Source organism: Sorex fumeus, unplaced genomic scaffold (assembly GCF_029834395.1).
Source record: "Sorex fumeus unplaced genomic scaffold, SorFum_2.1 ptg000043l, whole genome shotgun sequence".
NCBI classification, from domain to species: Eukaryota; Metazoa; Chordata; class Mammalia; order Eulipotyphla; family Soricidae; genus Sorex; species Sorex fumeus.
The window spans coordinates 13,128,007-13,140,968 of NW_026606100.1; the positions used below are offsets into that span (position 1 = coordinate 13,128,007).

General features: G+C 39.2%; 1 protein-coding gene across 1 annotated transcript in view; it reads right to left on the minus strand.

Annotated features, from left to right (window-relative positions):
• Positions 1 to 12,962, minus strand: part of PCDH15 (protocadherin related 15) — a 743,595-nt gene that overhangs the window by 385,291 nt on the left and 345,342 nt on the right. Inside the window, exons 7-8 of the mRNA XM_056120664.1 lie at positions 10,411 to 10,521; positions 1,280 to 1,450 (exon numbers count right to left, since the gene is read on the minus strand). Coding sequence (XP_055976639.1) covers positions 1,280 to 1,450; positions 10,411 to 10,521 — 282 coding nt within the window. The remainder of the gene's footprint in view (positions 1 to 1,279; positions 1,451 to 10,410; positions 10,522 to 12,962) is intronic.

Genomic DNA, 12,962 nt, shown 5'->3' on the forward strand with positions numbered 1-12,962 from the left:
TCATGTAAGCCATCTAGATCAGTGATCATCTATGCCAATAGATACAAAAGTGACTTGTCAGCTATTTTAAGATTTACTGCTAGTAGAGCCCATAGATAATACACTGGATAAGAACTCTATAGAGAGAATGGAGTGCAAGGCAACATCCATTTTGGAGAAGGAATTACTGTTATATTCTTTAAAATCTCATAAACACTAAAATTCTGCAAACCACACTTTTTATATTTTGGAAAAAATATACCTTCCAACAAATTCTAACATCAGAAGACATTATTAACTCAAAAAGCCAAGGCTTTGCAGAATTATCTCTTAGTGGTTTTAACTCTTGACAGTTCTATCATCATCATCATCATCATTATTACTTTAGGATATATGTTGACATATCATGAGATAGCCATTTTCCTTATAGTTTTTATTATTTCATGTGAATATCTGCTGTTGAAGGAGGTATCTAAGATGTGAAATCAAGACTGACAACAATTTATAGCCCCGTTAGAGTTAGAAAAAGGTAAAAGCAAACAACCAATGCAAAATCAAAAGCAGAAAATTTTCATTCATTCCTCACATTCCTATTTCTTGACAATGCGTATTTAAGAAATAAAGATTGCATTAAGGATTTATTAACACCCACCTCCAATTCATAAGGTAAATTCACCAATATTACTTCAAATTTTTTAAAAACTAATAGTGTCTTTTGTGCCTGAATATACCTTCGCATGACAGGCAGAGTCTGGCAAACTCTCCATGGTGTATTCGATATGCCAAAACCAGTAACTATAACAGGTCTCATTTCCCTGGCCCTGAAAGAGCCTCCAATCATTGGGATAGATGAGTAAGGAGAGGCTGCTAAAATCTCAGGACTGGGGTGAATAGAGACACTACTGGCACCCACTGGAGTAAATCGACAATCAACGGGATGACAGTGATACAGTGATACAGTGATCCCTTGACTTAAGACTTCCATATTTACATGTGAATTAAGGAAAAACTGGAATTAAATGATTTGGAATTTCCAAGACTATCTTATCATCTGAGCTATTGAAAATATTTAAACAATATTAATTTTCGGATGATTTGTTGTGTATGGTATACTTTCCACTTTGTATAATTTATATTGAAAAAAATTCCCATTCTTTGTGAAAAATATTCCCATAGTTATTTCTCAATCACTTAGTGTTCAGTTTGCTATTCGCACTTAGTGTCCCTACAAAATACTTGAACAAAGTTTTATTACGTTAAAGAGACTTAAGTGAAGAAGAAAAGATGAGATGACATTTACCGGAGTTCTTAGCTCAGGTATGGCAGCTTGATAGGTAAGTGGTCGACAGTCACGAGTGTTTGGCACAAGGACACAAGGGAGAAACATTGGACCCAAGTCATCTCCGTCCAGAATATCCACCGTGAGGGTCGTGGTAGTGGTCCGCCGTTCATTCAGATTTTGAGCACGGTCCTGTGAGAGAGAAAAGAGAAAGAAATGGCCTGTAAGCCTTTGAGGATTATATAAACTTTTTTCTCTTTTTAAAAATATTTTAGACATATGTTGCTTTCACGATGGGTTTCAAACTTGCATCTGTTTATGTAAAACATTGACCCTTAAGCTCTTTTCCTATTTAAAAATGGACCTCATTAGAGCTGCTGGAATTGTGTACAGGAATACAGGGGCTAAGGTGCTCCTCTCACACCCTGATTACCCCAGTTCAATGTCCTGAACCACAGTTGATATCCAAAGTCTCTGCCAGGAGTGATCCGTGAGCACAGTCCTTGTAGCCCAAAAAACAAAGAAAAGCAAGTCTTCCTTTTCAGCTCCATGCAATATTTCATTCATTCCAAAAGGTTCTCTCCTGAATAAGTTGTTCAAGAAGGTCACAAAAGTAGGTGTTCTAAGGTAAGATATCAAACAGCAGGAACATCTACTGGTGGAATTTTCCAATGACAGCCTGTCTGTATTTTAACTGTGATGTGCAGATCTATTTTAAGATTGTGATCAAAATATGAGAACTAAAATTTTAATCATTCAAACTATGGAATGTGCACTCTTAGACTTGCATACTTTATAGAGAGAATATTTTAAACTAAAATCATTTAAAATTCATTGTAAAGGAATAGGAGTTTCCTGGGGCTATATTTATCCCTCTTAAAAACAAACAAAAAAGATTTCTTGAAGTGAGGATGCCTAGTAATTCCTCGATATAGGAACTCTATGACTAAGAAAAATCAAACAAGACATCTACACAGATAAATATTATCACAAATTTTCTCCCTAGAAATTATAGAATAATTTCTTTACCATGAAATTTTTCTCTCCTTCGATATGAATGAGAATCTGCCCAAAAGTAAAGCGAGAATATGGGGGAAATTGTCCGCCATAGAAACAGGGGGAGGATTGGAAAGGAGAGGTATACTAGGGACATTGGTGGTGGAGAATGTGCACTAGTGAAGGGATGTGTGTTTGATTGTATGATTGAAACTTAAACATGAAAGCTTTGTAACTGTATCTCATAGTGATTCAATAGAAAAGAAAAGAAAAGAAAAGAAGGGAAAAGACAATTTTTCTCTCCTCTGCCCACCTGTCATCATCCACCATCATTTACCTTAGATAAACAAATTTTAATATTGAGCTGAAGAGGGAGGCACTTTTTTGTTTGTTCACATATACATATGAATGGACTATTTTTCTCTTATTAGCCTGTCCTTTGTTCTTATAATTCACAAGATCCTGGCCTTGCCCTCTCAACCTGTGTCCTCTCTTGAACAGATGTTCCTTTCTCTCCTTTCATGTTTTTATAAATAAATTATGTTCAATTAAAAACTATCTTGCTTGACTGAAATAAATAGTAATAATCCAAAAGATATCAAATTTTAGCTAAGAGTTTTTTTCTCCTTTTGGAAAAAGTATAAATAAAATAATGACTTATTTCTACATAACTACCCTGATAGTCACACATATTTATTCACTACTATATAAGACTTCAATGCCTATTAAAATTTACCAGAAAACTATTCTCCATTTTTGTTCTTAATTCATTTTTTCTTTTTTAAAAATTAAGAAATTATTTAAAAATATTTACATCACTTATCACTTAATCACTTAATCACTTAATCCCCGTTATTTATCGATTTATTCGAGCGGGTGCCAGTAACGACTCCATTCATCCCGGTAGTGTGCTAGCGTAGCCCAATGGTATCTGTTCGTTTTAGGAACATGTAGAGCCTCAAACCGATCATTTAGGGTCTTGACGAAGAAGTCTGACCATCTTATAGGTGGGCTTCCACGTGATCTTTTGATGTCTCGTGGAATCCAACCAGTAATGGCTCTAGTCCAGCGGTTGTCTGTAAACCTCATTACGTGTCCAGCCCATCTGATTTTTGATGTCTTGGCAAATGAGACAGCGTCCCTGATTCTTGAGCGTTGACGAAGATCAGAACTCCGGATTCTATCTCTCATTTGAGTGAATCGTGATATTCCAAGCATAGTTCTTTCGATTCCTCTTTGAGAGACCCGAATAGTGTTCTCGTCCTGTTTACGTAGGGTCCAGGTCTCTGAGGCATATGTTAATGCAGGAAGAATAGTGGAATCAAAGAGATGTGCTCGTAGCTGGAGGTTCTTTGTCCTTTTAGTTATTTCTTCAATGCTCTTGAAGACATTCCAAGCTGCTCTCTTCCTCCTGCGCAACTCAGGTGCCAGGTCATTCATCATGTTGATTTCTCGAAGAAGGTATATATAACTGTTGCATTCGGAGATGGTGGTTCCGTTGAGAGCAAATGGGAAAAAAAAACTGGGAAAAACATTCGTAATGCCCGCCTGTCCTTCACCAACTACAAAACCAAGATGACTGCCCTCCGACATCATGATGGATCTATCACATCTTCCAGAAGGGCAATGGAGAAGATTATTCATGACTTCTACTCAGATCTCTTTAATAGCCACATCCACTTGCCCACATACCACATACCACATGATGGATATGTCGTTCCCAATGTTCTCCCTTCCGAAATCCAACATGCCATCTCGTCGGTAAAGAAACAAAGAGCACCTGGCCCAGACAAGATCAGACCTGAACACCTGAAGAACTTACCATCAGTACTCATCAATACATTGGCTCGACTCTTCACACACTACCTGTCTGAATGCAAGGATCCATCCCAATGGAAAACCAGCAAGACTGTACTACTATACAAGAAAGGAGACATCCACGACATTGGCAACTATCGTCCAATCTGCCTATTGTCTGTCATCTACAAACTATTCGCTCAAGTCATCCTGAATAGGATTAGCAGAACACTAGATGAAGGACAACCATGTGAACAAGCTGGATTCCGAAAAGGATTCAGTACCATCGACCATATCCACACAATAACCAAGCTCATTGAGGTATCTCGGGAGTTCAAGATGCCACTCTGTCTAACGTTCATTTAAAAATATTTACATATTTAAAATTAAATTTTTCATCAGTTTAGAAAACTAAAACTAGCAAGCAAGAATATATCTTTGAAAATTTTCTATTTTTCAAATTTTATTTTCTTAAATGTACATTATTTCACATAACATTATAATTTTCTACATTAAATATTTGGTTACACTAAATATTCAATTAGCTTCTATAAAGCTAAACCTTTAGCAATCACTCGCTCATTTATGCAGAAAATAACAGGCAAATAGAGAATAATTCAGCATTAAATCTGACTTGTAGAAATTTAATGACAAACATAGCATCAACCTAAGGAATTTCAAAGTCATATAGAATATTCATCAGATTGTGGCACTTGACCTGGCCAGAACTTCTATCCCTCACTGAGAAATGATCTGAACCCTTAGCATTTTTATTCAGGTCCTCCAATCCTTTAGTACCACATAATGATAACAAAATTTAAAACTCTTGAGAATCACATTGTAATGCAATACCTGATATAGCCAAGACACCCCAAAGTTCTTGAATAAATCATTTACAAAATAAGGAAGGAATGATCATCAATATTCTGCAATGGCTATTTAATCTGTTAGGGAAAAAAGAGATACCTAAAAGAACCTCAAAGAAAACTAATTTAATAAAAAGCATAGCGTTAGCATGGTTCTGGGAGTCTCCCTTTTATACTCCCGCACCTGTGAGTTCTGGAGGGTGACAGATGAGGAGAATATCTGGTGCCAGCAGGGTGTGGTTTATGGGTGTGATCCCTGAGTCACCAGAGACTGGGGGAAGCAGGCAGAGGATCTCTGTTCCAGGTTCTGTTAAGTCCAGAGTCCAAGGTCACAAAGTTCAACATTATCTGGGTTTCCTGGGACTTCATTCTTTCATGAGTCCAGATTATCTCCTGCTAGCACCAGATAATCTCCTCATCAGCTACCCTCCAGAACTCAGGATGCTCCTCCGAGACAGGAGTATAAAAGGAGGCTCCCATAACCATGCCACTGGACTCCGCACCAGGCTGTGGGGAGGGTGAGAGTCTTCCCCGCGCTAAAGGACCCAGCCCTGGCAGCCAAACTCACCCGCCCAACCACCACCATGCTCCAGCCGCTTTCTGGACCCCTTGGCTGCTTTGCCAACGTGCGACACATTATAAGAAACTTCCTACCCATTTATGCCTCTCAGAGAGCCCAGCAAGCTACCGAGAGTATCCCACCCACACGGGTAGAGCCTGGCAAGCTCCCTGTGGCATATTTGATATCCAAATACAGTAACGACAATAAGTCTCATTCCCGACCCTGAAATAGTCTCCAGTCGTTGGGGAAAGACAAGTAAGAAGACGCTGCTAAAATCTCTGGACTGAGAGAAATAGAGGAGACATTACTGGTTCCCACTCGAGTAATTTGACAACTAACAGGATGACAGTGATTCAGAGATAGCACATTATCCCAATGTGCTTTCTACAGAGAACATTCTTAGAAAATTGCAAATATTTCAACTGTAATAATTTTAAGGCAATAGAACACCTGAGAAATATTACGTAAGACACTCAGCTATCATTTTGTTATATTTTTTTACTTTAATTTTATCAAAGTACAGACAAATGCTGATTTCTAATATCTCCAGTGGTTGATCTATATTTAGAATTGTCTTAATTTAAACACTGGTTTTTGAAGCCAAGAAAGATGCAAACTCTAGAAAAAAATAAAATTGTATAAAATTGTTTTTAAATTGTGGTGTTTGGTTCTTTCTTTCTTTCTTTCTTTCTTTCTTTCTTTCTTTCTTTCTTTTTTTAAAATGTTGTACTTCTGACTCTGAAATCAGAGGTCTTTCCTTCAGGGCTAAGAGAAACAGATCAGATGTAGTGTCAGGGTCAAACCGGGATCAGCAATAAGATAGACAATTGTCTTCACTTCTGTGTTATCTTTCCAGCACAAAACTCAGTTTCAATTGACCATAGACAAACCCATGGATACCCTGGTTTCTTTTGAGAAAATGTTTCTAGAAGTTTGAAATAAAAAGCCTTCTTACATTTATTTTTTTTAAACGTAGGAGTATAAACTCCAACTTACTTTCTTTTTCATTTTTTATGATTTTATTTATTAAATCACCTTGACAGCAGTTACAATACTTTCAGGTTTAAGTCTTGGTCATACAATGAAACACCTGTACCTTCACCAGTGCCCATTCTCCACCACCAAAAACCCCAGTATACTCCCATCCCACATCCTCCCCCTACCTGTGGATCAGATGATTTCCACAATACTCTCTCTCTACTTTGGTGATATTCAATATTTTGACACCAGACCCACCATTATTATTTGGGATTTTACCCCAACACTCAGATCTGCTGTAAAGGCAACAGTAGACAATTTGTTTTCTATTGCTGGTTAAGAATAACATATGATGTCACGTGGTTGCAGTAGTGGATGCCCGATTTTGAAATTCTGAAATTTTAACACTTAAGTCTGGAGGGATTTCTGCCCAAACCTGCTGGGTTCCAAGATTTGTTCCTGTGTCTCTGGGATCATGGCCATTAAGCAGCTTGATCAGGAGAGAGAAAGGCTGTTGGTGGGCAGTGGCTCAGGGGCTCGTTAGAATGGGGAAGAAAGGGTCGGCTCCGCCCCTATCCCATGAGGTCCCGTATGTCTTGTACTGAGGGCCCAAACCTGACTTTCCAATGGCTGCTGGCAGATGGCAGCCACCGAGCGGCCAACGGGGAGCACGTGGAAGCACAACACCGGTTGTCCCCCTGGGGTGGCCCGGTGACAGTAATACACTGTGGGATCCAGACGCATTTCAGCCAAAAGCCACTGGGTTTTGAGATTTGTTTCTGAGTCTCTGGGATCATGGCTGTTAAGCAGCTTGATCAGGAGCCTGAGAGGCTGCTCGTGGGCGATGGCTTGGGGCGTTGGGGTGGGGAGGATAGTGCTCCACCCCCATGCCGTGAGACCCTGCATGTCTCATCACTGTGGGTCCAAACCTGACTGTCCAGTGGCCTCTGGAGGATGGCGGCCACCGGGCCACCAAGGGGAACAGGCCAAGGCACAAAACCTATTCCCTCCTGGGGTGGCCCAGCGCCGCCGGTACCTACTGCAGGGACTGGACAAATTTCTGCCAAAATCCATTGGGTTTTGAGATTTGTTTTTGAGTCTTCGGGATCATGGCCATTAAGCAGTTCTATCAGGAATCAGAGAGGCCATGCCTCTAATTATATAGCTGAGCTGAAGGTGGTTTGTGGGTGTGTCTCCCACATACCTAACTTTTGCCTGTTTACTTTCTTGGGAAACTCTGCCCCAAGTCTTTGGGGTCTGGCCAAACGCACGGCAGCAATTTGGGGGTACCTGGAAGTCTGAAGGTGCCATCAGACTGCTGATATACTTGCCTCACAGGTACAGATTGACCTGCTGGTGGCACCATACCCCCTTACATTTATATTCTTAGTATTTAAGTATTATGTAATTTAAAAAAATATTGGTAGCAATTACCAGTCACTGACATACAAATACAAATTTACATGCGGGTAGGGCGTTCGCCTTACAAGCGGCCAACATGGCCGACCCGAGTTCGATTCCTCCGCCCCTCTCGGAGAGCCTGGCAAGCTACCGAGAGTATTCGATATGCCAGACACAGTAACAACAAAGTCTCCAATGGAGACGTTACTGGGCCCGCTCGAGCAAATCGACGATCAACGGGAGGGCCTTTACCTTTACCTTTACCTTTTAATGTAATATAGTATCTGATTCAATATTGTGAATCAAAGAAGAGCCAATTTTCCAGGTGAAATAAAACACTGCTTTAAGCAAGTTAAAGAAAATGGACATTTTTAATAAAAAGGGCAATGGGCTTTTAAAAGATAATTTGTGGAAATATAACATTGAGCAATTTGGAAAATAATATGCCATTACAGGCTGAGTTTAAAAGTAAGCATTTCATTTTTAATAACCATACATTTTCTACATATATGTATCCAGTCACATATTCAAGTGTGTATTTCAGATCATTTGTATGCATACATGCACACTATTATTTCAAAATATCCTTAAAACAGAAATAAAAAGTTTCTAAGTCATTATACCTTGTTGTGTTTCTCTCCCTACCCGGAGCCGAGTTCCAGCAGTCAAAGACCTCCAGAACCAGCCACAATCATGCTGAGATCATTCTCCACACGCATGAAGGTAACGGCAGAGGAACATAGGCATGCGGGTCCCGGGGCTGAGATTTCCAAGCAAGCCTGCTCGTATCGGGGCTGAGCATCCTCCACTCAGATCCTCTATCTTCCAGTAGGCAGGGGTCACAACCACCAACTGGCCCCCTGGCACCATGTAATCCCATCAACGGCCAAGACCCAGAGACTATAAAACCCAGCTCCCGGAAGACATCTTATTATCTCATTCTTGCTTTGGACAACCTGGTAGGCTACCGAACATAACCTGCTCACACAGCAGAGTCTGGCAAACTCCCCATGGTGTACTCAATATGCCAAATATCAGTAACAATGATGGGGCTCATTCTCCTAATGCTGAAAGAGCCCTGAATATGGCACTTTAAAATCTCAGGGCTAGGACAAAGGAGACGTTACTGGTGCCTGCTCGAGGCAATCGACAAACAACAGGATGATTGTGATCATGAATACCTTGTTGTATATAAACTTAGAACAGCCAGTAGAGAATATTTTTCTGATCCAACCTCATGTTTTCCTTCCTTTTTCTTTTCTTACTTTTTTTTTTGTGGGGGGGATGAGCGAGCGAGGAGGGTTAGGGTGGAGTGTGGAGTGTAGTTTTGGGCCCGCACTTGGCGGTATTCAGGGCTTATTCCTCTCTTAAGTTCAGGGATCACTTGTGACAGTCTTCTAAAGGCAATGAAACCAGGCAAGGCAAGTGCCCTTAAGCCCAGTACTGTATTTTCAGAACAATCTTTTTTCTTAATTGGTTTTTAGGTCATCACTGTATCCTGATGCTCAGATCTAGAACATCAACCAAACTGTGTAAAACAGAGAAAAGCATTTTACTCATTCCTTTTATATACTTCCTCAAATTTCTTTCCTGAAATGCTGACTTTTTGGAAAAAGTCTCTCTTTTCATTGCCTCCACACCAGACAACATCCCTGCAATGCTTGCTTAAGTGATCCAGTGCTGTGAGCTGGAGAAATTGGCTGGGAGAAGATGCTTGGATTTTTTTTTCTCTCAGATTAAATGAGAAAGAACTAACATACACAAAGAATTCTACTTCCCACATTCCTCCACCTGCTTACACTCTTACTTCATTCATAGTTGTGGTGCTTATGGTATGATTCACACTAGTTCTGGGAAATAAGGAATTGGTAAAACAGCCAAATTTCAAAGAAAGGCAGAGTATAAGGAGACAAATAATAGGCCTTTGCGAATATACTTTAACTTTTGAAACAACTTGAGATACAATTATTTAGCTAGTTAAAATAAGCAAACACATTTTTTCCTGTTAATTTGTGCCCACATATAAAGTTCATGGTCATAGTGTAGCTAGTAGCTAGTGGGGAGCTACACAGTAAATGATAGTCATGAAAAAAAGAAACAATTTCATTTCTTATTCAACAGCTATTCAAAACCTTTAGTGGACTTTATCCCATGAGAAGTTAATAGAAATGCAAGTATGCATTTACCCTTTAAATATTTTATTGAGATGTCTAAGATTGTGTCCAATAATCTGTTTTTTTAAGGGTCCACTGCCTGGAGATTGTTGCATATCCTTGGTTTATCAAACTTAATAAAAATACTAAAAACAAGTAGAGGATTAGGTATGAATGATTCTGAGAATGAAGAACAGTGCTGATGGAAACTATCTTTCACTTCATCCTATCCCATTTCCCACCAACAGACTATATTTAAATTTCACTAACACCAGAGTTTCCCTGTTGAGGTTATGAAGTGTACTGCACACTCTCAGAGAGCAATTGTATACATAAGAGATGATTTAAAAAAAAAACTGCATTAATTCAGAGGAGTTAAAAAAAAAGCTGAATACTCACATTGGCTTGGATGATGACATAATAGCGAGTCTTATCTTCATAGTTTAATCTTTTTCTTAATACTACATTTCCAGTTAACATGAGAGGAATTTCAAAGGTGTCATTGGATGTCTTAAATAAGAAAAGATAATATTTCAGATCATCTGAGTATAAGATTAGACAATTCAATGTTGCAATTTAATATCCTCAAGAACCACAGATGGCATGCTTTTCTTTTTATAATTATTTCAGTTTTTTATAGCTATTTCAAATTAGCTGTATTTTTCCATTGAGAAAACATTGGTTTATAAGAACATAAATACTTATGTTTTAGGGTATGAATTTATATTGAATTTCAATAATTAAAATAAGTACTTTGATGGTAATAAAAAGGAAATTTTTCTGGGATAATTTTTAATGTATTCTTATTATCAGAACTGCTCCCCCCCCAAAAAAAAAAAACTAGGTTATTCCTACATAAACAATAAGCTATCTGGAAATCTCTCCTGCTATTATATTTTCTTTTCACAGTTGTTTTTTGTTTTGTTTGCATTTTTTTTCCATTTTGGGTCACACCCAATGCTAAGGGGTTGCTCCTGGCTGCACTGAGGAATTAACCCTGGCAGTGCTTGAGGGACCATATGGGATTCTGGGGATCAAACCTGGGTTGACTGCATGCAAAGCAAATGCCCTACCAGCTGGACTGTTGTTCAGGCCCCTTTAGAACTGATTTTAACACCACCATGATAAGAATTGCCATCTATGGTTTCTACATAATGATTCTTTCAAAAGTGGCTCAGTAGTTTCATTGTTTTTTGGTTTTGTTTTGTTGTGGTTGGTAGAAAACACTTGACTGTGCTCAGAGTTTGCTCCTGGCCTTGCACTCAAGGTTCACTCCTAGCTCAGTTGGGGGGCCATATGTGGTACCAGGGACTGAATACAGGTTGGTCATGTACAAAGCAAGTGCCTTGTGTGCTGTACTATATCTCTGGTCTTGTACTGTCATTATTTAAAGTATTCAAAGCATTATTTGCTTAAAACAGTATGTTTATTGTTGCCTTGTTTGTTTTGGGCCACAACCAGTAACACTCGGGAGTTACTCCTGGCTCTGAACTCAGAAATTACTCTTGACAGTGCTCAGAGATCGTATAGAATGCCAACGATTGAACCCAGATTGACTGCATGAAAAGCAAGCACCCCACCCACTGTACTGTTGCTCTGCCCCAAAAATAGTATATTTTTGTAGAAATAATCTGTAATATTTTATTTTTTAAACAGGTAGGTCTTAGAACTTCTGCTCAACTTCTCTACTTCATGTCTTCAATGTGGAGCGATAGCACAGCGGGTAGGGCTTTCGCCTTACACGCGGCCAACATGGCTGACCCGAGTTCGATTCCTCCGCCCCTCTCGGAGAGCCCGGCAAGCTACCGAGAGTATTCGATATGCCAGACACAGTAACAACAAAGTCTCCAAGGGAGACGTTACTGGGCCCACTCGAGTCTTCTATATAATGATTAAAATTCTTTCTGGAAACATGCAACTTTAAAGAATATTTTTTAACATTCCAGCACTATTGTTGGAATGTCACCCTCAGTGTGGCAGCATATTCATTCCTTAATAGCGTATTTTATTGAGTAAGTTTCTTATCCTTAAGAAATACCTCACAAACTCTGCAGTTTTCAATCCGGCTAAAAATCTTTCAAAACTGCAACAAATGTAGCTTATTTTCAATGCTGACATTTTAAAAATTGTTGGATAACATTGGGTTTCCCTTGCTCCTCCAACAGGGTGCTACTCTTGCTCTTGCTCCTCCAACCGGTAGCTACTCCCACAACAGTGCCCCCGAGGCACACCCAATTCCATCAAGCACTAATACTCCTATATTTCTTTTTTTAATGTCATCTGCACAGTTTATTTAGCAATGGCCTTTTTATATAGGCACAGGAAGACAGTTCATGTTATGTTTTGTATCATGGGAGTTAATTGACTCCAAAATAATATTTACTCCTGGACATAGTAATATTTACTTGACTTAAACTTCAGTGGCCCTTAGTTCCTACCACTCCAAAAGCAGGGTCCCGATGAAGGGACTGGATGAACCAAGGTCAAATTGTAAGCTACCCTGGCATCAGAAGGAGACAAGCTAAGCACCATAAGTATAATAAGTTCAGAGCATGGTCATGGACAAACTGACATGACCTAAAAAGAACTAACTGAATAAGGACCCTGCTAGGTTTAGGAAAGACGAACTTGACTTGAGAACTGTGGTCTGAAATATATGGTGAGATGTCCCCAGGAAGAGTCAAACTTTAAGCTTAATATGTCTTTTACTGTGTTCATACAAAATGACAAACTATTATAATAAGTAAATTTACTATGAATGTTTAAATGGATTACTAGCTGAGGAAAGGAAAAAGCAATACACCCTGGATGGAATCTGCCCTTGAGCAGAACTCCTAGTAATCTGGAGTACTGAATCTCAGATGAGATTTTGTCTTTGAGTTAATCTCCTGAAGGAGTGGCTTTACCTCTGTTTGTATGATGAACACTATGATAGTGTTCAACTCCACATT